This window comes from Lissotriton vulgaris, chromosome 10, assembly GCF_964263255.1.
Source record: "Lissotriton vulgaris chromosome 10, aLisVul1.2, whole genome shotgun sequence".
In the NCBI taxonomy this organism is placed as follows: domain Eukaryota; kingdom Metazoa; phylum Chordata; class Amphibia; order Caudata; family Salamandridae; genus Lissotriton; species Lissotriton vulgaris.
Window position 1 is genome coordinate 793503704 of NC_141698.1, and position 23192 is coordinate 793526895.

The 23192-nt window shown below is 45.3% G+C and overlaps 1 protein-coding gene across 1 annotated transcript in view; it reads right to left on the reverse strand.

The window, feature by feature from the left end:
* Positions 1–23192, reverse strand: part of DNAH11 (dynein axonemal heavy chain 11) — a 3435931-nt gene that overhangs the window by 1055576 nt on the left and 2357163 nt on the right. The window contains exon 62 of the mRNA XM_086939827.1: positions 3824–3925. Coding sequence (XP_086795953.1) covers positions 3824–3925 — 102 coding nt within the window. The remainder of the gene's footprint in view (positions 1–3823; positions 3926–23192) is intronic.

Genomic DNA, 23192 nt, shown 5'->3' on the forward strand with positions numbered 1-23192 from the left:
CACCTATCGCAATGCACCTAAAGAGGAAGTGTGAAGAGATCACAGATATCACTAGAGGAAAGTTCCTATGTAGGAGTATAGCCACCCCTCCTGGCCCTTGCATGGAAAGCTGTTATAGCCAAAACGTTGCAGCAAGGGGCAAATTGGGCCCACCAGATGAGTTTCTTGCAGCATGAGAAATGCAGGCCTGTGCTTTTTGACGTCTCAAAGAACAGTCATTCTCTTGAGCTCATCTAGCAAGTAGGTAACAATCCATTACAGAATTGTAAAGTTAGCCATGTGGGTATGGGGCTCTGAATGCTGTCTCAAGCAGTGTGTTGAGACACCTAAGACAATAAGCCTTGAGGCCTGCAAATTTATCTCAGTTACCTGTGACCTTAAATCTTTGTACATGGGTCCTCAAAAACAAAACAAAAACAGAAAACATAAACATACAGTAACTTGTACAGGATTTGTGCCATTGTCAAATGTTGTTGATAGAGGTTCCCTAAGTAGCCCTAGTGCAAGGTGATCCTAGAAATCAAGCTCATGATTGCATGAGCATCTACACTATCTAAGTGCCTCCCAGAAGTAGAGAAGACAAATCAAGGGTATTAGTCTGCATTTGAGTGTTACATTCAGGAGTCAATATGATCGTGCCAATAAGTGGTGACTGAACTATGTCGCTCAGAGTAGTGCTGGGTGACTTTTGTCTGTCTCAGAGGAATCCAGTCAGTCTTGGGCCATCCCCAACCCTACTGGACCTAGTCTGTCAAATGGGCTTGATTGGCACATCATCACCCAAGGCCCACCGGGTACGATGGTCAGACGTGTCATGACTCAAAGGTAGTTGGCAACTAATTTCTTTTGTCTCCATGCCCAGTCCCATGCTTCCTCTAGGGTTTCGAAGAAGTGCAATTGAGAGTTGTCAATTGCTTTAAGCTTGACAGGGAAGATTAACATATATTGTAAGTTTCTTGCTCGAAGCTTCTGTTTAATGGCACTAAAAGATTTCCTTCGCTTCTGAACAAGCTTGGTGAAGTTCAAGAAGATCATTATATGGTTATATTGGAATCAAAGGGTACCAGCTTTCCATGCTTCACTAAGGATAGTGTCACTGCCACAACTGTTAAGTATCGGGGCAAACATGGGATGCAGAGGGCACCCAACTGGGATTTCTGGGTCAAGGACCGGTTAGGTCTTTCGACTGTGAACCAGAGTGAAAGCTTCTCCTCTGGAAAACAGGATGTAAGCCATGACTTGAGGAACATCCCTGGGTCTGTAGATTCAGCAGTCTCTGAGAACCCAACCAACCAAAGATTGTGGCACCGTGATCTGTTTTTTGCATCCTCTGGCGTCTCTTCACGAGTTTTGGTTCTAGATAAGAGCTTTGATACATAAAGTTTATGTACTGTAGTGACTACATCTGCCAAAACAGAGACTCAAGACTCTGACCACCACATTAGGGAGGCCCTGGTGGTGGAGTGTCACCCCTCCTCTTGCTTCTTCGGTTTTAGTTCCAAATGATTCATGGGCTGTTTGGATTGCCTGCAAGATAGTCCCGTTGCAACTAGAGTCGATTGTCTTCTGGCTCACGGAGATCTCAGTGGGAGGAGAGTTGGCACTGTCCTAATTAAGAGAAATGTATTTATCTTTGCTTTGTGTGCTTCGTCACTTATCCTTCCCCATGTTTCAAGGAAAGAACACCCAGTCTGAAACCACTTGCTGGTCCCATGGGGCAGGATGATAACCAAGTGCCACCAGGTTTCTGTTGTTTTACTGGGTTCTGCGTGGTGCCCAAGCAGGCCCGCCTGGTGATGCCCCAGTATTGCACACCCCTTTGCCTTTGAGATCAAGAGCTCATCACCTCACTAGTCCCAGGAGCAGGAACTGTCAGGATCTGAATCGACCTGGATGCGCCTGCCTTATGCTGTTAGGACTTCGAGTCCCAGAACTCTGTGGGCCGGGAGGCGGGGATTATTTAACCGTCCTCAACCCGGAAGTCGGGTTGTATTGGATTTTGATGCCTGTACGTAGCGGTGCGGCTGCCCGCTAGGTTCTTGTGTTCTGTGGTGCTTCGTGGGGTTCGCGAAGACACAGACGTCCCCAGGTCTTTGTTCCCAGAACAGGAGAGGCGTGTTTTGTTGTCGCGCTTGATTAAGGACGAGTGTATCGGCTGATGCACTTCGAGGGTTCTGTGGTGCTTCGCGGTTGTGGTCCGCGAAGACACGGACTCTCGTTAGCAGGAATCAGGATTTCCATGGGAGGAGATACCTTGGTTGTTTCCCGGTTCTTGTAGTGAATCCACCGAGGGAACACGAACATTCCGTATTGTTTTGTTGGGCTAATAATGGATAATTTGCACTAGGATCGTCTGCACCAAAGAGCGGGGAGTTCCCTCTGAAAGTCTCCTACCGGAACGTTTCTACGATCTAGGAGGCCTGAGGTACTGTTAACTCTTTGTTCACATACTTTGTTTTCTTATGTTTTTCTTTGGGCTTTGATGCTGGTACTGCGGGACTAAGTCTTTGGTTTCTGTGACGTAACAGAAAGGAGTCTGGACCTGACTTGTGCATTGGCCTTGCTGAGGAGACCTCTTCGTTTTGTTAAGAGGCTGACTATTTCCTTTAGGTCCCTTGGTGTGTGTTCTGGTATGTTGAGGGAATGACTGTATGGAGGAGGGATAGAAGTAGAAAGCAGACAGGGTGTGTAATCTGTCCTTGTGTCCTTGTAGTCTCTACAGCAAGTTTGTTCCACACTGAAGAGATCCTATGGTGACCCTCATCCACTTCCCATCACGGTGTTCTCAGCAAGGTATGAGGAGAATCATTAGGGAGGGTGAATTAATATGGACTAAAGAGTAGTGGTCTAGGCCTTATTAACGGGTTGGTTTTTGTCTTTCAGATTGCCGCAATACGCGCAGCATCATCCCGGCCCATCCTTTTTTCCCTCACCTGATTGCCTCTATGCTCTGGGTACCAACTATATACCGAGCTTGGGGAGATCTGGAGGTGGACCCCTAGAGCATCACCCGGATCCCGAAAGGCACCGAGAGGTCCTGACAGGAGCACTGGGCCAATTGGCCCCCCATACTGCTGGTGTCACCCTACAGCCGGTACAGCTGGCCAACAGCTCCTGGTCACTCCTCCCACTGGTTTCACGTGCGACTCACTCGAGCACAGTTTGGGCAGGGGTCTATTAGGACCCAGGTTCAGCGGCTCCTTGAGGTCTCTAGGTGGGGTGCTTCCTCTTGCCAGATCTCACTCACCAGGATGGCCAGATAAAGTTGGACGGGCACCTTTACCGGTCCGGCACTTCGACGGTCAATCAGCAGTCTCCCGTCCATGCCTTTGTAGCGTTCGAGCTCCTCCACTCTCGAGGATCACTTGCAGTACATTGGGAAGCAAGGAAGTGTTTCCGACAGCGGAACGCCAAGGAGCTTTTCAGTACTTTGCCACCATCCTGACTTCAACATGGACAAGGATGTACAGCCTCACCAGGCCAGTATGCTCTGGTGGCCATGATTTTGAGTCACGAGTTCAGTCAATCAAAGCACTCACTGGGGCATTTGTAGGGCCGCCTGATGGCAGAATGATATCAGATGATGGAGGAGGTCCAGGAGTACTCTTAGAGAGCACCCGCTATCTTGGACAATCAGGCCATACCCCTAGTGGTTAAAAATTCTATCATCATATTCAATATATATATATTTTACATCACCGTACACTAATGCTTAATAAGGCGGAACATGTGGGTTAAACTATATGCTTACAAACACACAGTAATATGAACCATTGATAAGCTGAAAGGTATGGTAGCTTGCATTTCTGCTGATTCTACTTACAGCAAGTTTTTTCCTGATTGCTTCAAGTTTTTCTGTAGCTTCTGCCAGTTCCAAGTTTGCTTTAGCTAGTGCTTGACGTTTTGGCTCCACATCACAGTAGACCTAATAAACAGAGCCAATACAATGGACCATTAAAAATATAGTTTGGGATTTGTTTCAAATTAAAGTCAAATAATTGTTGGATAAAGGCATAGCTATATGATATCGGCAATGTAACACAATGTCAATGTCCATGCAATAAACTTTTTCTTTAAAAAAAAGTTACATAATTCAGTCTACAATATTTCATAAATCAATCCCTTGTAGGCACCATCCTATTTTTTCAGATGAAATAAATGGAATACTTTAAAACAGCTTATATAACAAAGGTTATTAGAGAGATATCTGACATAAGAGATCAACCCCCTTCCGCACATGAACACATTTTCTCACACTTCCTCAGGGAAATGTGCCAATTTACCAAAGGTGTGCTTGCATGGACAGAAGAGGCGATATCCACAATGATTTCTGGTCAAGCAAGTAGTAGATGCCAATGCCCATTTCACATATAGCACAGCCATAATATTACGCCTTGCATGCAAAGTCCTAAATTATGTTTCCACACATTGTACACCATACCACCCTACAAGCACATAATGTCTGATTTCTAGTGCTGTCTCACAAAATTTCCACTAAGATACAAACGTTCAAACACAGGTCAGGTAACCAAAAAGATTCACCCTCCAGAACTCTATTTCTTTCTCTTACTGCCATCTGTAATTTAAACCCTGGCGGATGGGCCACATGTTCAGCAGAAGCCTGATCCCTTCTCCCCTGCTGGAAGATCCCCTGCCTTTTATAGTGATCAGTATACCCAAAGTTGAGGGTTGTTTGTGAAAAAGACAACCTCAGTGGCCCTGGCATGCACTGAGGTTTCTCCCTGTGCATGGGGGCAAACGATAAGCCAGGTAGGCCATTCTTTGCAAGATTGACCTGGGAAGTGAAAATCAGGGATGATCACTCTGTCCTAAATATGGCAATTGGCCTTCACTGTGACTTGACAACCCACTGATGGACGGGCCATTAGGCTAAGGGTTTCCAACGGTCAAATCAGCTGAATATGCGCAGTTGGTAATCCTACGGTTCCCGACCTATATATGGAAAGAGGGCACTGAGATGTTTGAGGACGGGGTATAGAAAATTGAGTTATTAGTAGTGTGGCCTACACAACAATGTACAATGTAATGTAAAATGTAATGGACACTTATATAGCGCTCCTACCACTCCAAGGAGTATCTTGGCGCTCAACCAGCCCAGATGGAAAATAGGTTGGAGGGGAAAAAAGCTATTCGGTGAACACATACCTTACACTAGTGCCCTGCACGCAGCATCTGTGAGGGAAAACACCCAGGTTTTTAGGGATTTCCTAAAATGATTTTCATGTGACAGTGACCGAAGATGCAACGGAAGCTTGTTCCAGGCCTTAGCTTCCAGGACAAACAGGGATTTCCCTCCTTTAGTTGATAACCTAAATCTGGGGACTATTAGCAGATTCTGGCCAGCAGACCTCAAACAGCGGGTAGGGTGATACCGTTTAAAGCCACTGGACAGATATTTGGGCCCTTGCTGTTTAAAGGCTCTGAATGTGATCAAGAGGATCTTGAATAAGATCATTTTGCCAATGACAACTAATAGGTCTTCAATCCCCTTACTGGGAATCAAGCACCCCATTGTAGCACTTGACTCTCTCAGGGTCGGGAGGCAGAGCAGTCCAAGGCCTACTTAAGGGAGGTGGCATGGGCTAGAAATTACTGTTCACTGGCACACAATATTAACACTAAAAAAAATGATTGTCCACACTAATAAATACTATGCAATACTTTACAAATATGTACATTGGCAGATGGAAAATACCATATATGACATTGCATAATTACCTTTGACCTCCTACAGGGGTCACACAAACACATCAAGCGAGTCTATTGGTTTTGCCAAGGTTGAAGAGCAGCAACCCACATACCAAAATCATTATTTTGTATTTGAATGCAATAATCATAAACAATAATCCTGCATGAATGCACATTTTATTGCTAATAAACATATAATCTACTGTGAGCAGTCATCATTATGAGAAACCAATAAAACATGTAAAATAAGAAAAACCTGTGTTTTATATATTTTCAGCCATCACACTGCAATCATAAAAGCATCACATTATGACATTGCATTTCAAACATACACTTGGCCCCTTGAAAGCGCTTTAAGACATGTACTTCCTTCAACCACCTTCAGAACTTTCAGACAATAGCTGCAACCACAGTTATAGCCCATTTAGGGTTCAATACTCCCAGGCTTTAGAGCAAAAGCTCCAGCCTTGGTAGTGTTTGAAAATATGAGGGCAATCCTGGTGAGGTTAATCTTTCTGATTCCTTTCCACTCAGGGAGGGGACTCCTCAAGTCCATCTTTGGGGAAAGCTGCACATTTCCTAACCTTGTTGGTAGTGACCCCACTGTCCTAGAGCCGTACCTGGGAAGAAACGTCCAAAATTAAAGTCAAAACAGCCAGGCCCCTTTGGGAGCAGTGAATATTTTAAACAGCGGGTCGCCTGCTGGGCCCTGAACCAGAGTCTTTTTCTTGCTGTGTTTTCTTTTCTTCCCCATTTCATTGGGGACCGTTGATGGAGCCCATACCGCCTTGCCCCGCTGCCTCCTAAGCACCCGCATTTCCAAATGCAGCCACAGGAGCGGGAAGCGTCTCTCTTCCTGCCACTACTGCGAGCAGGGTTCAGTCTTCTGCCGTGGCCCTCCCACTACCCCAAGACACAGGGGTGGGGAACGGGGCAAGGCTACCATCACTATGGGGCACAATGGTGCTCACCTGTCATGCTTGGTTCCAGGGTCAGGGAAGGTGTCCTGTCCCCCTTGATAAGTATGCCCAGGGGATGGGGTCCCTGGGCAGTACAAAGAGTCCGGGGATGGGCCCCACGCACGCCCCTTCTCTGAGAAATAAATCACATATTAACCCCCAGGTCCTGATAATAAACGGATTTTCAAAAAAACCAAAGATAACACATTCAGGAGTACAGGATGCTGGAGCGCACACAATATCAGAAACTTTACAGGGATGGGGGTACATCGAGAACAGCATCCCTGGGCGGCACACAGATCTCTCCTCTATAACTATTCCAAGGTCCCCATATCAATGCCCACTTTCGAGGCCTTCCCTCCCCATGAAAACAGTATTTTCCCTAAACATACTCCAGTCTAATTTGGAGACCCCCAAAACCTTGTGTATAGTGTTGTGAATTTTGCGCCAGTACTCTGACATTCCCAGATGATTTGAAGGAAGGTACCCACAAGACCACACTTCCGTCTACACAAACCAGTATCAGAAAGACCAATATGTATAAGACGGGCCCCGTAACATAGACCCTATGTAGTACTTTTAGCTGAACGAGCCGCAGCGTAGCCGGAATGGTGACCACCTTTGGAGAGTACACGGCCGACTGTCAGTCCTCGTCATCTAATTCTATTCCATCTTGAACCCACCTAGCACTCAACTCCTCAAGAGGATTAGCCCTATGGTTGATTATAGATCAGGGAGATCGTTTTCTCGGGGAGGTGGCCATCCAGAATTCTATCCTGGAGAGGCGAAGCCTAAGGGAGATCCGTGTCTCATGGTAGTTCCGCCTGGACTGAGTGCCGGATTTGTGCATACCGGAAGTACTCAGAGCTCGTCAACTCAAATTCCGCCTGCATTTCTTCGAATGACTTAATCCTCCCTTTGCCTCAAATATCCCTAATGGTGTAGATCCTTATCAGATCCCACTTATCAAACCCCTTTGTCCACCAAAGCTTACCTAACCTCTCTGAGTCAAAAAGCAGGGCAGCCAACGTCAGTTTATCATTCCATCCCAGCGAGCTTGTGGCATCGTGCCAAATCTGGACAGCATGCTTGGTTGGCCCCGTCAAGTTTAGCTTAGTTGGTTTCGAATACAGTGCCCAATTGTATCTGCCACCGGGGGGAAGCCATTTATCCATGGCATGGCCCGGATCGGCAATGGGACTGAACGTTCCATGGTTGATCGCAGCCAGCTGGGAAGCCCAATAGTACCTTTTAATGTCTGGGAGCGTGATGCCTCCATCATACCATGGAAGTGTGAGCTTAGCTAAAGCGATAAAGGGTCTGCCCTTCCATAGGAGACTCTGCTGCAGCCCCTCCTCCTCACGGAAATAGCTGGTTGGCACTACATCAAGAGTATTCTGTAGGGCATAAAGGAAGCGAGGCAGAGCCATCATTTTGAAGAGGGCCGCTCGCCCCAACAAAGAGAGCAGAAGTCTCCTCCAGTTAGCTATATCACTCCTGAGCCTCTGCAAAGGAGGAAGATGATTTGGGGCATATCTGACCACTGGGTCAAGAGAGATTAAAATTCCCAAATACTTGAACCCATCCGTATTTATTTGGATAGGACAGTGCCGAGGAGGGGCCAGGGGGTCCCCTTTCAGGACAAACAACAGAGATTTCCCCCAGTTAATGGAGAGCCCTGAATTTTTACCGAAAGAGGCCAGGACATCACAAACGACAATGAGGGACTTCCGGGGAGAGGTTAAATAACGCAGAATATCCTCTGCGTACAGGGATATTTGGTCTTCCCATTCCGGGGACCACCGAATGCCCCAGATAGATGGTTCCCAGCGCAACCAGGCCGCTAGAGGTTCCAGGGCCAGTGAGAAGAGGAGAGAGAGGGCAGCCCTGCCAAGTGCCCCGACCGAGCTGAATGGCGCTGAAACCCTGTTATTAACAACTATTTGGGCAAGCGGCTCTGTATACAGTAAACGCACCTAACTTATAAATTCAGGACCGAATCCGAATTTGGCCAGGACCACCTACAAATAGGGCCATTCTATAGTATCAAAGGCCATGGTTGCATCGAGCGAAACAATTACGGCCGGCTCCTGCAGAGTGTGGGCTCTAGCTATCACCCCATGTAATCTGCGGAAATTTAGGGCCGTGTTTCTGTGGGGTATAAAGCCCGACTGATCCGGATGGATCAGTCCACTCACTACTTTTACTAGCTTATTAGAAAGAAGCGTGGCCAATATTTTGAGCTCAGCGTTTAATAAAGAAATGGGTCTATAGGAGGCACAGTTGGTTTCGACCTTACCCTCCTTATGAATCACTACCACCGACACTACTCTCTGATCACTGGGGGGGATCCCTTTTTCCCGGGACTCAATTAACATATCTTTCAGGTAGGGCACCAACTTATCAGGTTTGAGCTCGTAGAGTTCAATTGGGAGCCCATTAGTTCCCAACGCTTTACCCGAGTTCAAGGAACGGATAGCTTGGGCAATTTCATCAGCTTTTAATGCACTATCCATAAAATCCTGATCCTCAAGGGACAGACACGGGAAGTGTATATCACGAAGCAGCAGATGAGAATCATCCTCTGCTCGATCAGAGACCGAAGTGTAAACAGTTTGGAAATGTGCCGCAAACCTATCCACAATGCCCTGTGGGTCTGTAAGCGAAGTTCCCTCTTAAAAAAACGCTTTTTGAATAGAAACGAGGTCCTAACTATAACTACCTACAGGCGACCGCCAGTAGGTAATACATATATATAAATATATATATTTACAGACACACATATATATATATATTTACAGACACACATATATATATATATATATATATATATTACCTACTGGCGGTCGCCAGTAGGTATATATAGTTAGGATTTTTTCCCTATGGGATTTCTGAAAATTCTATGTCTAATAACTTTGGCGTTTGTGGACGGAATCGGCTGAAATGTTCAGGAAAATGGCACATTTTGTTTCTGAGCAGCTCCCGGAAATTTGGGGGGGTTTCGTCAAGGGGGGGCTGAGAAAAAAGGGGGGTCCCAAAACGCGTTTTTAACATTGAGTTTTCCATAGGGCGGTTGGACTCACTTTTAGCTCGAACGGCTGAATGGATTTGCACGAAACTTGGCAAAATTGTAGGGACTGTTAGCCCGATGTGCCTTTGCTAGGTCTCAATATATGTGCTTCAGTGGATTTTGAGAAATTAACGTTTAAATCAAGATATATATCTGTAACAGCGCTCCGGGCAGCGATCCGGTTCGCGTACTTTTCGCTTATCGGAACTTTGCGAAGCGAAGCTGATTGGCTCTCCGGTGTCTGTCAACATTCTAAACAGTCCGGTGCGGCCGCCATCTTGTCTCTCGGTAGGATCGAGAGACAAGAGGAGGCCAAAACAAAGGAGGAAATGAAGGAAAGGGGGCAAGGTAGACCCCTTCTGACCCCCTAGGATTGATGAGGGGATATTATAGAGCCACGCTGGGCCCAAAAAAAAAAAAAAAAAAAAATTCAGTATTTTTCGCCGTAGAGACGCGTCTTGGTACGCGAACCGGGCAGCTAACCGGGAAGCTAACCGGCAGTGTAACGGGAGTCTGACGAGTAGCTGATTGGCTGTCAACATTGTAAACAGTTCGGAGCGGCCGCCATCTTGTCTCTCGGTAGGATCGAGAGACAAGAGGAGGCCAAAACAAAGGGGGAAATGAAGGAAAGGGGCAAGGTAGACCCCTTCTGACCCCCTAGGATTGATGAGGGGATATTATAGAGCCACGCTGGGCCCAAAAAAAAAAATTCCGATTTTTTCGCTGTAGAGACGCGTCTTGGTACGCGAACCGGGCAGCTAACCGGCAGTGTAACGGGAGTCTGAGGAGAAGCTGATTGGCTGTTATCATTGTAACCAGTCTGGAGCGGCCGCCATCTTGTCTCTCTGTGGGATCGAGAGACAAGAGGTGGAAAAAAGGTGTAAATGAATGAAAGGGGTAAGGCAGACCCCTCCTGAACCCCTAGGATTGATGAGGGGGCTATTAAAGTTCCCTGGGGGGTGAAAAAAAAAATGCGATTTTTCGCGGTAAAGGTGCTTCCTGGTAGGTTAACCGGGCAGCTAACCGGCAGCGTAACGGGAGTCCGACATATTGTGTTTTTTGAACGTTTGTGATATGTGCACGTGTGGATTTTGTCTAATTAAGGTTAAAAAAATATATATATATCTTTAAGCGTGTTTTGGCGCGCTTACGTTTTGGGTTTGGTTTGCGCTGCAGAGACGATACGTCACGGTTATGCGATGCATCATGAGGCGTCTCACGGGCTACGTGATACGTCACTTAATAAAGAATATATTTTACAGCTATAGATATTAGCTTTTAAAAAACCAATGAAATTCACAGAAAAAACCATAGGTTATAGACCATATATAGTTAGGAATTTGCATTTACAAAACCTTGAAAATTCACTGAAAAAACCATAGGTTATAGACCATATATAGTTAGGGATTAGCATTTAAAAAACCTTATTTTATTTGCACAAAACCATTGAAATTCCATATATAGTTAGTTGCACTAACTATATATCGCGGACCCGCAATCCACTGCTAATGATGTCACATATTACATCATTCATGACATGGTCAGTGACATCACTGATGACATCACTGATGACATCTCAAATGACATCACTGATGACATCACTGATGACATCTCAAATGACATCACTGATGACATCACTGACATCTCATTTGACATTACTGATTACATCACTGATGATATCATTTATGTGATAATACATCTTCAGACTCTAATATAACCTTAGATACACTCAGTGTAAACAGGCACTCACAGACTGTCACACATCCATGGAGTTACTCACACACCTAGTCAGGCATGCAAAGAATCAATCACACCTCCATTTCCTCAACTATACAGTTATACACACCTTACTTATTCAAACATATACTAACACATATTTACTCTCTTATACAATCCTTGATACAAGTTCACAATGATTCATACAGCCACTCTCACATTCACTGGCTCTTATGTTCAGTTATTTATATATGTCAACTCTCACATGGAGTGTGTTTTACATATGTACTTACTTTGACATGTAGAACTGAGATATCCATTCACTCACCAATATACTCATGCACACAGTCAACTGTCCATACAGCTGTTTCTACATGCACTTTTGAAGCCATACACCTAGGGAATCAACTGCTCACCCATCTATGCACAGAGTTATACACCTCCCAGCCACCCACACACATACTCAGTCTCCCATACAAATACTTGGGCAACCATTCAATAACCCATATAGTTACTGATATAGCTACTGATTTAAACATGCAGCAATTTACAGAAGAACATAAATAATGATTGCCAAATTAAGACACTTTAATCACTAACCCATGCACTCATTGAGACACATTTAATCATTCTCTCATACAGTCAGTCATGCACCTACTAAATCCTTCATCCAGACACTTATACATCCACTCATTCTTCAATATGTAAGACATATTTTAACTTTACAGAAACATACAGTCACTGGGTGTTGTCATCAGTGATGTCATCAGTGATGTCATTTGAGATGTCATCAGTGATGTCATCAGTGATGTCACTGACCATGTCATGAATGATGTAATATGTGACACCATTAGCAGTGGATTGCGGGTCCGCGATATATAGTTAGTGCAACTAACTATATATGGAATTTCAATGGTTTTGTGCAAATAAAATAAGGTTTTTTAAATGCTAATCCCTAACTATATATGGTCTATAACCTATGGTTTTTTCAGTGAATATATATATATATATATATATATATATATATATATATATATATCAATAGCTATATGGATATATATGTCTAAGCTCAACAACGCTACTGACTCTGTCCCAACTCTATTGCCTGCACAGACACAGAGACACAGACTCACCATGTGACTGACCAGACATTTGTACTATTTTTCATTCTGCTGCCTCTATCAGCAGGTCACACAAGGATGATCCTGACATAGAGAGCTCACAGGTGCTTATAGAATACAGCAGTCTCTATCCCAGCCCTACCATTAATCCATAGGAATCGACCTGACTTGACTGATTCCACTCCAGCACCACAGGTCTTATGGGGCAGAGACTGATAAGACACCGGACTGAAATGAATGCTTGAACTGGGCGCCTCTCAGAGATATCAACTTGTATTCTACAATGCTCACTGGATAGCCTCTGAGAAGGACATATGCAACAGATGCAGATTACCATGATCCACCAAGACCAGCCTTTCAGTAGTGCCACATGGCTGACCTGAATCTGGTCCATTCATACTAACTGCTCAGAACTGCTACCCGATGACTTGTTATGTTATGTTCTGTTAAAAGCACCTATTAAGCGCACGTATACCGACGGTTTCTTGGCGCTCATGTGAAGATCATGGCCGTGGCAAGGAGAAAGCTTAATCAGAGTATGCTTGGATAAACAGCCAAGTCTTTAACTGTTTCATGAATTGGACAAGGGAGGTCAACAACCTTAACTCTGCTGGGAGGGAGTTCCAAAGTTGCGGAGCGAGGACAGAGAACCGTAGTCCGCAGTACTTATTCCATTTATCTGAAGGAATTTCCAGCAGATTCAAGTAAGAGGATCTAAGGTTTCAAGAGGGGATGTAACGGTATAAGCAAGCTGAGACAAAAGCCGGCCGTTACCATGTAGTGCTTTAAAGATGGTGCAGCCCGTCTTAAAGATGCAGCGCTTACTCACTGGGAGCCAGTGTAGGCTTTTCATTAGTGGGCAGACATGATACCATTTAGGCTGATGAAAAATCAGCCTGGCCGCCTGGTTCTGGACTAGTTGGAGACGCCTAAGTTGGTATGCTGGAATGCCAATGTACAATGAATTGGCGTAGTCCAAGCGAGAGATCACTAGGGCTAAAGTGACTAAGATCATGGCTTCACTGCTCAGAAATCTGCTGCTCTTCTTTATTCTAAGCAGCTGAAAGAATCCAGCAGAGACTACCGAGCTGATCGGAGACTTCATGGTCAAGTCATTACTGATAATGATCCCCAGACTCTTCGAAGAGACAGCTGGCATAGGGGGATAACCAAGTTTAGGGGGCTAGAAGTTGGAATGCCAAGGGTTAGCCAACCCGCCTGTGAGGATCAACTCCATTTTCTCCGGGTTCAACTTCAACTGGTTGTTATTCATCTAGTCACTTATAAAAACCATTGTGTCTTGAACATTGGACTCGGATGAAGGACATGAATTAACATTAAACACCAGTTGAAGATCGTCTGCATAATTAAAAATTTCGACATTTCTTTCCCTCAACGAGTAAATTAGGGGGAAAAGATACAGATTGAAAAGAAGTGGAGAAAGAGAAGAGCCCTGTGGAACTCCACAGGTAATATCTCTTTTTTTAGAGGCGAAATTGGCAAGGCCCACTGCTTGCATCCGATTACTCAAGGAGGAGGAAAGCCACTTTGAGGCCAGACCCTGAAATCCGGCTTTGCTGGGATTAGAACTACAAACAGGGCCTTTTCATAAGGCACAGTAATGCACTTTAGTACCCTTTTCCTTAGATCAGGGCTTATAAACTTAAGTTAGGGGATAGATTCATTAGTATTAGTGATAATCCGTCCTTTTGCAAGAGTGTTAGTATACCTTCTATGGAGTTATGCTTATTTCGGGCCTTGTAGGCCTCAAACGGGAGAGACTCCATCTTGCTTTCTGCCCCGGCAGCTTGAGATGCTTCTAGGTCAAGTGTAACGTTTTAGTTTCGAAGTGTTGTTCGCTTGGAGAGAACCGGCTCAGGCTGGCCCTTATCGAAAGACTGTATTTTTCTCCACTCCGAAGACACAACATCAGGCCGTCCGGCTGGGAACGTGTCCTTGGTACGGGGAGGTACAAGAATTTGGTGGGCGGCAGGTTACTGGCCGTAACTTTCCATGAAAGGACAAGCTTCCATATTAGCGAAAGCGTTAGGCTGTGAGTCAGTCAGTCTGTAGGCGGCAGCTAGCTGTTAGCATCAATGCCATTAATTATTTCCAGGCAGACAGTCGCCATTTTGAAATCCGAGAAAGATCATGAAGCTGATACTCTCTGAGAAAGCTTGAAGAGGAGAGAGGAGTAGTGCAGAACGACCAGAGACAGAGAGAGACAGCAGCTAATAAAGAGGAAGGTTCCAGTGACTTGGAGGGAAGCAGAGGAGACAGAGCATAGCGGTGCAATGTGTACTCGTGACTGCTGAGGTGTGATTCTAAGATGAGCCAAGGCACAGACGAGAAGGGAACCTAGATGACTGTCGAACCCCGACTTCGTGTCCATAAGGTGACGTCCGCCCATATTTTCTAGTGTGCACATTCTAACCTTTTACTTTTCTTTGCAGGATATATGTTATAGTATAGTATTGTGTTTTTATAATCATTGTAATAAAATACCCCAGTTCTTAGTGAACCAACATGTGCCTTGTATTCTTGTTCAATCAGGGTAACCTGGTCTTCTAGTCCGACATCGTTTTCATGAACGGATGTAAATCCCGGTCAGGCAAGAGGTGACTGAACAATGAGGGAGAGAGGGACCATTTGATGCTGAGAGCAGAAGGTACATGATTCAATTTGGCAAGTTGTGCTAATTCCTGTTATTGTAGTATTATCCCGAGTAGCCAATGAGAGATTCCTTCCAAAAGGTATTTATAGGAGAGTGATCGTCGTTGGTAAGCGGCGTTAATGAGAACACCAGGTGGGACACTGGTGCTTAGATCCGCCTGATTGCGGATCGGGCTGTGAGTGAGAGAACACTGGGGGGGACACCAGTGCTTAGGTCCGCCGGATTGTGGACCGGATTGGGAGGAATAGAGCACTAGGGCTGCGGCCTAGTGTATAGGCACGCCGGATTGCGTGTCGAGTGAGCACTGATGGTGATCTGTGTGTAATGGTAAATAATCAGAACTGCCCCAGGGTAGATTAGTCTGGGCCTAAGTTGCTGCGAGACTAACTGGTATGAGTAAGATATTGTAGACAACCTATGCGTGTATATTGCTATTTCCCCATCCTTAGGTACGAGATATAAATATATATACGTACATACCTATTGTAAATACGTTCTAAGGAGGGAGGTGATTACGTTCCGACTGGGTTGGAGGTGCTCTGAGGAGCTGATTCCATCTGGTTCGAGAATCCGGTCGTTACATCTGGCGTCACGAACTGTTTACGAAGCCTGTGTGCGCTGTATTGTTTTGATCTTGCTGGTTTGCGCTCGGCTCGTACGTGTTTTTCTTTGTTAATAATTGTGTATATAATTTTTGTGTGTCAAAATGTTTTCGCGAAAGTCGAAATCTACTTTCAAATTGCCTGTTGAAAGTCCCGGCTGGGAATCAACGCCTTACGAGGCCTTGGCCTGTGAGTGGGCCGATTCTACTGGTTTGAGTGAGAATTGGACTTCTTGTTTGGAGCAGGCGGAGCCTGCTGATGTGGTTTCTTGCTTGCAAAAGGCTCCAGTAGTTAAGGGTGATGAGCTTCCTATGTTAGGACGCAGAGGTTGGATTGTTTTGACTGCATACAGAATTTTTCATGAGAAATTTGTGAAATTACAGAAACGATTTGTGGATATGGAGGAAAAGTTTGTTGAAGTGCAGAATGCGCATACACTTTTACGATGTCAAAATAAATTGCCTGCTGACAAACTTGAGACTTATCAAACTATTGCCGAAAGAGCTGCTGTTCGTATTGCTAAATACAAATATAGACACTGTCGTGGGCGCGTTTGTAAACGAAAGGTGCATCTGGTCGTGGCGAAAGCCGGACTGGATTGGAACCCCGACGAGTGGGATGGTAATATCTGGGACTCGAATGATTCTGGCTCCTCGGCTGAGGAGGGTGACAAGCGTGAGTCTTCTCGCTCCGGACGTGATTGTAAATCTGCTTCTTGTGACAAAGACGATGATTCTAGCAGCCGTGGTCGCTCTTCCCGTTCTGATGACGTTTCTCATCCTGATTGTTCCTCTAAATCTATGGACCAGGCTTCTTCGGATGCTCGTCCGGAGGTTTCTGCGCACCTGGTTTTTTGACGCAAATTACAACAGGCTCCTGGTAACCCGAATAGGATTGCTTTGGATAGCTTGGAAGATTTTACTCAACAGGAAGTTAGTGACATTTTACAACGTTTTCGACAACGGCCTGGTGGGGCCTTGCTTTCTTGGACGGTGCGCCTTTATGAATTGGGCGCTGCAGGTATCATGTTAGATGCAGGAGATGCCTTGAAATTTTGCTCTTTGAGTTCCGATTCTACTGTACAAGATCATTTTCGAAATTTTAATGGTGCTGGCCAGATTAGTCTACTTCAGCTGGCGACTGATGGCTGTAATCATAAATACCCTACTGAGTCTGACTGGCCTGTCAATGACAAGCCTTGGTACACTTTGCGTGATGCGGCGCAGCGATTGAAAGAGGAGGTGATGAAAACTGCGATTTTTCTCAGTACTGCTGACAGGTTGTTGGATGGCTTATTGACATCTTCTGTGCGGAATCGCATTATCCGTTCTTCCCCTGTTGCTTACAAACAGGTTATGATGACTTTGTTGATCAATCAAACTGGCAACGCTTTGTCTATGGTGCTTGAATCTGTCCGTCAGCTTGGTGAGTTGGGTGATTGGTTTAAACCTGAGAGACAGTCCAGACCGGAGGGTCGTACTGCTGGAGATTATAAGTTCTCTAGACGTGATATGCTTCTTGCGCTGTTGGCTGATGGTGTGAAAAAGGAGGACATTGACGGTGAACCTAATATTCGCTTATGGGACATGTTTCGTAAGCGTGGTTTAGATCGAAAGGAGGGTGCCCGTCGTGTGCGTAAGAATGATTGTGATCGTGAATATTCTGATGACAGTGGTGACGACAGGCGTCGTGTGGATTCTGACCGCCGTTGGAGTTCTGGACTTTTTGGTTCCGTCCAGAGGTGTTACGGAACAACACCCGAAGACCCCGGAGTTCCACCTGCCTTGGTGCACAAATAAACAGAAACACGGGCTTCTCGATGGTGGCGTCAAAGACCAAAGGTTTATTACTGCAGGGACACAGAAGTCACAGAAACCACGCATGGGCAGTGTCTAGGAGCCTGTTCGATTTGTACATAGAGGGTTGCTCCTTATATACAAAAAATTGTGCTCCAGGCAAATACTTCACATGTTAGTACATTCCCAAACCTTTGTGTCCTAAACAATAAATATTTGGCGTTACACAGGAACCGTCGATAATATCTGATGCCAAACATTACGAAGAGGGGTTCCCACTAGTTCATCACAATCCCTTGTCAATATTGCATTCAAGAGCCGGACCGCCTCATCGTAAATTTCGTTGCCTCCCCCTAATAAAGATTCAGAAAGAAAGGAACGGAGCCAGGTGTGAAAGATAGAAAAGTGGGATAAGGGATGTTTGTGGGTTGTAAATGGGCAAGGCTACCGGCTTCGGCCGCCTAATCATGATCGGGACAATGGACGCGAGAACCAGTTCAGTAGGGCTGGCCTCGGGCAGAGGAGGCAGCCTTTGTTGAGTCATGCAGCTACAGCGTGTTCTGTTCCAAGGTGCACGTGTCACTTAAAGAGGTGAATCGTCGGCTAAGCCTACGTGTCCTTAATTGAAATGAAGTGATCAGAGGTTATTGCGTATGTGAGGGCAAGAAACACAAAATGGCTGCCATGATCTAAGATGGATGCCATGGGTAGATCAGAAATGTGTTTATGACAGGAGTACTCTTGCTCGTAGCATAGCGAAAACACCAGGATATGCTAAATGGATCATTTGCGGTTCGCTGATACCAATATTATGTATTTCCGACGATATTGAAAACACGGGTTCAAATCGTCACGGAACCTCAGACCCTCCTTTTGCCCTTACATAGGCAATTACTCAGTCTATGTCAGAGTCTAATTCTATGCTCATCAGGTCAGAGACATGCTGTTGTATCATCATCCTTTCTCGCGCCTTTTCTCCAAACGCAGGTGGTTTTCTGAAACAGGTTGCAGCACAAAGACTACACAGAGCTGGACCACACTGGATAATCAGGCAGCATGAGAAGAGGAATATTAGGATGACACCAATGACCATTAGAACCTTCCATCCCCACGCTGAGATCAGAGTCCAAAACCACTCCATGAAGGACCAGTTTCCCTTGTCTACATGAATAGAGTCGGAAATCTTGTGTAGCTTCGAGATCGCCTCATAGACTGTTGGAGCATTATTAGGAATAAAGACACAGCAGCTCGATTGGATCATTCTGCATACCCCACCTCGATCTGCAAGTATTACGTCTAGAACCATACGGTTCTGCAACGTCATGAGTCTATCCGCCTGAAGCTCAGCTGTCAAATTGCTAAGGGCACCAGCAGTTTCGGTAATAGTAGATTCAACTACCCGTGTTAGCTGACGTATGTTTCTACTATTGGCCATAGGCCCCCAGAACGGAAGGAAACCTTTGAAGAAGTCTCCAGCTTCCTGACCAGCGGTATCTTCCTTGCTGAAGACACCTCTTGCTACTCTGGTCTTGTGGTAGTCAGATGAAGCAGTGTATGTTGGAGGTAACAATCGAGCAATATAACATGATCCTGAAAAGTCAGCAGGCAACCATGTATATGCCCTGTCTCGGCAGATGAAGTAGGTACCCCTAGCAGTAAGAAAAGCAGGGGAAAAGTTAGACGGAAACACGTAAGTCTCTACGCATTCACTCCTCCCTAGCTGAGCTCTCGGATTTCTCCCATTACCTTGCAAACAGACTTGACCTCGGTGAGGTACGACCCAGATTGGAGTTGAGCTTTTACGCTTGCTTTCTCCCAAACTAAGGCGATACTCTGAAGAATTCCAACTCAAATATACTCGCAATTCGTCTCTAGGGTAAGATGGAGTATTATTGACGTCCTTGATCATGTCAATAATTCCCTGGACTAAGGCTTTGTTGGCAGAGTTATATTTAGTGGAACGTGGTGGACGCGGAGGATAGGTTTCAAGGGCATAAGCAAAGATGGTTTGAAGGGCCTGATATGATCCATTATAGCTGAAAGGCAAAACCAGATAGGGAATGCCTTTATCCATAGTGTGGGGTATCAAGCCACACACCCAACAGTCTGTAGTGTTAACTACCAGTTGGTGTTGGTGCAAGAGCTGTACAAAAGTGTTATTAATGAATTCTGAGCGTCGAGCTTGCTCATGTTCAGGAAATGAGTGAAAAGAGTGTATAGAAGAAACAGTAGAAGTAACAGGATCAAGGGGAGGTACTGTGGTTACTGGCATAAAAATCAAACTCATACCAAAGACGATTCCACCCACCAACGTTATCAAAACAATCAAAAATGTAATGGCACATTGTATCAAAAAGCATTTGCTGTGAAGAATTCTGTAAAGTCTGTTTCTGCGAACATAAATCACATTTTCTCGTTGCAGCGCAGGAAGCTCCATCTTCTACAATCCGCTCGCGACCACTGATGATGTGTACGTAGATGAAAATGCCTCTATCAGCCCTGGGAGTTCCCAGAACCAACAGAAAGATCGACCTTGTGTCAGACCCCCGCAGATTCAACTAGGCACACAGCCACAACCCTACGGCTACCCAGACGGCAAGGCAATTTTAAAAACAATAAAACAATAGCAAACTTCCTGGCTGAAGGCAAAAGTTCAAAATTTCAAAATATCACAATAGGCAGTTGCCTGCTTTATTTGTCCATATTACGAGGTCGTAAATTGTATCTTTGCTTTGCAGGTACTGTTTGATCGGCAAATAGCGTATCACTAGTAGTTGTTGCAGTGTTCAAGTTCGCAGATGACAGAGTTTTTTCTGATGCAGGGGACAAATGTTCAGAGTTCAAAGGAGTCTTTTCAGGAGGAGAGTCAGAGTTCGGAGTGTCGGTAATCAATTCGGCATCGCTGAAAGGGATGAACTTTGGCGTTTTTTCAAATTCGGAGGCACCAATTCCCTTCTTCACCCAGTCGTCGTAAGGAAGTGGCAAAGGTACACGTTTGACATGGGACGCATGTACCCAGTGCTTGCGAGCAGCTACACGAACAGCGGTTCTTGTCACAAGCAGAACTTGGAATGGGCCGACGAATCTTTGCTGAAGGTTCTTCGTCCTCGCGAAGTTTCTGATCACGACGTGATCGCCGGGTTTCAGCTGATGCCCTGGACTCTCCGGAGGCTTTGGCAATGCATCGAAAACCTGTTGGTGAATAAGACTCAATTTAGCAGTCAAGTCGTAAAGGTAGTCGATCAACATAGGATATTCTAGAGAACAAAACTCCTTTGGCCTAGGCACACCCCACACATTTGCCGGGCGGCCAAAGACAATCTCATAGGGACTAAGCCCTACTCTAGAATGTACAGTTGCTCTCGTTGATAACAAAGCCAAGGGTAGTGCGTCTGGCCAGGATAAACCCGTGGATGCTTGTATTTTGGCTAGTTTTAGTTTGAGGGTGCCATTGTAACCCTCAACCAAACCAGCAGACTGAGGATGGTTTGCACTATGGAACTTCTGTTTGATGCCCAAACCGGCACACACACTCTGCATAACTTTCCCTATGAACTCACTTCCGTTATCTGACCATACAATCCGTGGCATTCCGAACCTAGGGAAATATTCTTTGAGAAGAATTTTGGCAGTTGATAGGGCAGTATTGTCCTTTAGTGGATATGCTTCGATCCATCTGGAAAAAGCACAGACTACCACCAGGACGTATTTCAAATTATTACACCGATCCATGTGAATGAAGTCTAACTGAATCACTTCAAAGGGGCAGGAAGGAGGAGCGAAGTGACCAGCAGGAGTTGGAGTTCCCTTGCCAGGATTATGCATCAGGCATACCATACAATTTTTCACCACTCTCTCTGCACATTTACTGATCCCATCATTCTTCCAGACTGGAGCCAACATCTTACAGATTTCTTTAGAACTTATATGCGCTACTCCATGCGCCATCGTCACCACTGCAAGCACATACGCATCAGGCAACATCCAACGCTGTTGTTCTGACAAGTCAATCCAACACCCACTCGAATCCAACTTGCCCGTACTTTCTCTCCATACACGTTTTTCCTCCTCAGTTGCCTCTTTCTGAATCTCTTTCACACTTTCCATTGTATCCTCACACATTCCAGACTCAGCAATCCATCTTGCAGACGTAGCAACATACATTCTACTCATCATGTCTCTAGCTGTCTGTTTAGCGGTCTCATCAGCAAAAGCATTCCCACGACCAACATCATCCGTGATTGCTTTATGAGCACTGCACTTTACAATCGCAACTTCAGTCGGCAAGGTTAGAGATTACAACAGATCGTTAACTAGCTGACCATGTTGAATCTTAGTCCCATGGGACGTAATGAAACCTCTTTCTTTCCACAAACGGCCAAAACTATGGGCCACGCCAAATGCGTACAGACTATCTGTAAACACATTCACTCTCTTTCCCTTAGCTAAAACACACGCTCTTGTTAGAGCTATTAATTCTGCAGCTTGGGCAGAATTCTGACTCACTCTTGCAGTCTCCACAATCGTTTTCAAAGTTGTCACTGCGTAGGCAGCAGTCACATCACCATTCTCCAATTTAAAACATGACCCATCCACATACAGAGTGCCATCTGGATCTGACAATGGAGTGTCTTTTAAATCAATTCGTCCTTTTGTCTCTTCCTCCGTTCTAAAACAACAATCATGGGGCTCGGAATCACTCGACTCTTGATTAGCCGGCAACAACGTTGCTGGATTCAATACATTACATCTTTTGATCTGAATATGACTTGCTAATAATGTCAGCTCGTAACCAGATAATCTTGCACTGGTAAGGTGTTGTGTCTTGGTTCGATTCATGAGTGTGTCCACAGCATGAGGAACCATAACCACTAGCATGTTGTTCATCACCAAACCAGCAGATTGTCGAATGGAAGCCGCAGCTGCCGCTGTAGCTCTCAAACAACTAGGTAACGCTCTAGCTACCGGATCTAATGTTGATGAAAAATACGCACAAGGGCGTTGTTTATCACCAAATGTCTGTGTCAGAACACTCAACGCGCAACCTTCTCTCTCGTGAACGTAGAGCGTGAATGGCTTGCTGTAATCAGGTGTACCTAATACAGGAGCTGAACACAATGCATTTCGTAACTCAGAAAAACTCTCCTGACATTCATCAGACCATGGCACCGGACTCGGAACATTTTTCCCAGTCAAAGCTACCAACGGTTTTGCTAAAAGAGAACAATTTGGGATCCACTGCCTACAGTAAGAGGTAATACCTAAAAAGGCACGCACTTCTCTCTGCGTGCGAGGAACACTCATCTGCGTAATTGCTTTTATTCTCTCCGGGGTCAACTTCCTTCCCTCCTTTGACAAGAGATGACCTAGGTAGGTCACTTCTTGGCAGCAGTATTGCATTTTCGAAGGTGATACCTTATGATTCAAATTAGACAAATGATGCAATAACGAAATCGTAGCTGCTTTGCAAGTTTCCTTGTCATCGGCAGCCACTAGAAGATCATCTACATACTGCACTAAAGCAGAGCCTGGAGGAAGGACAAAG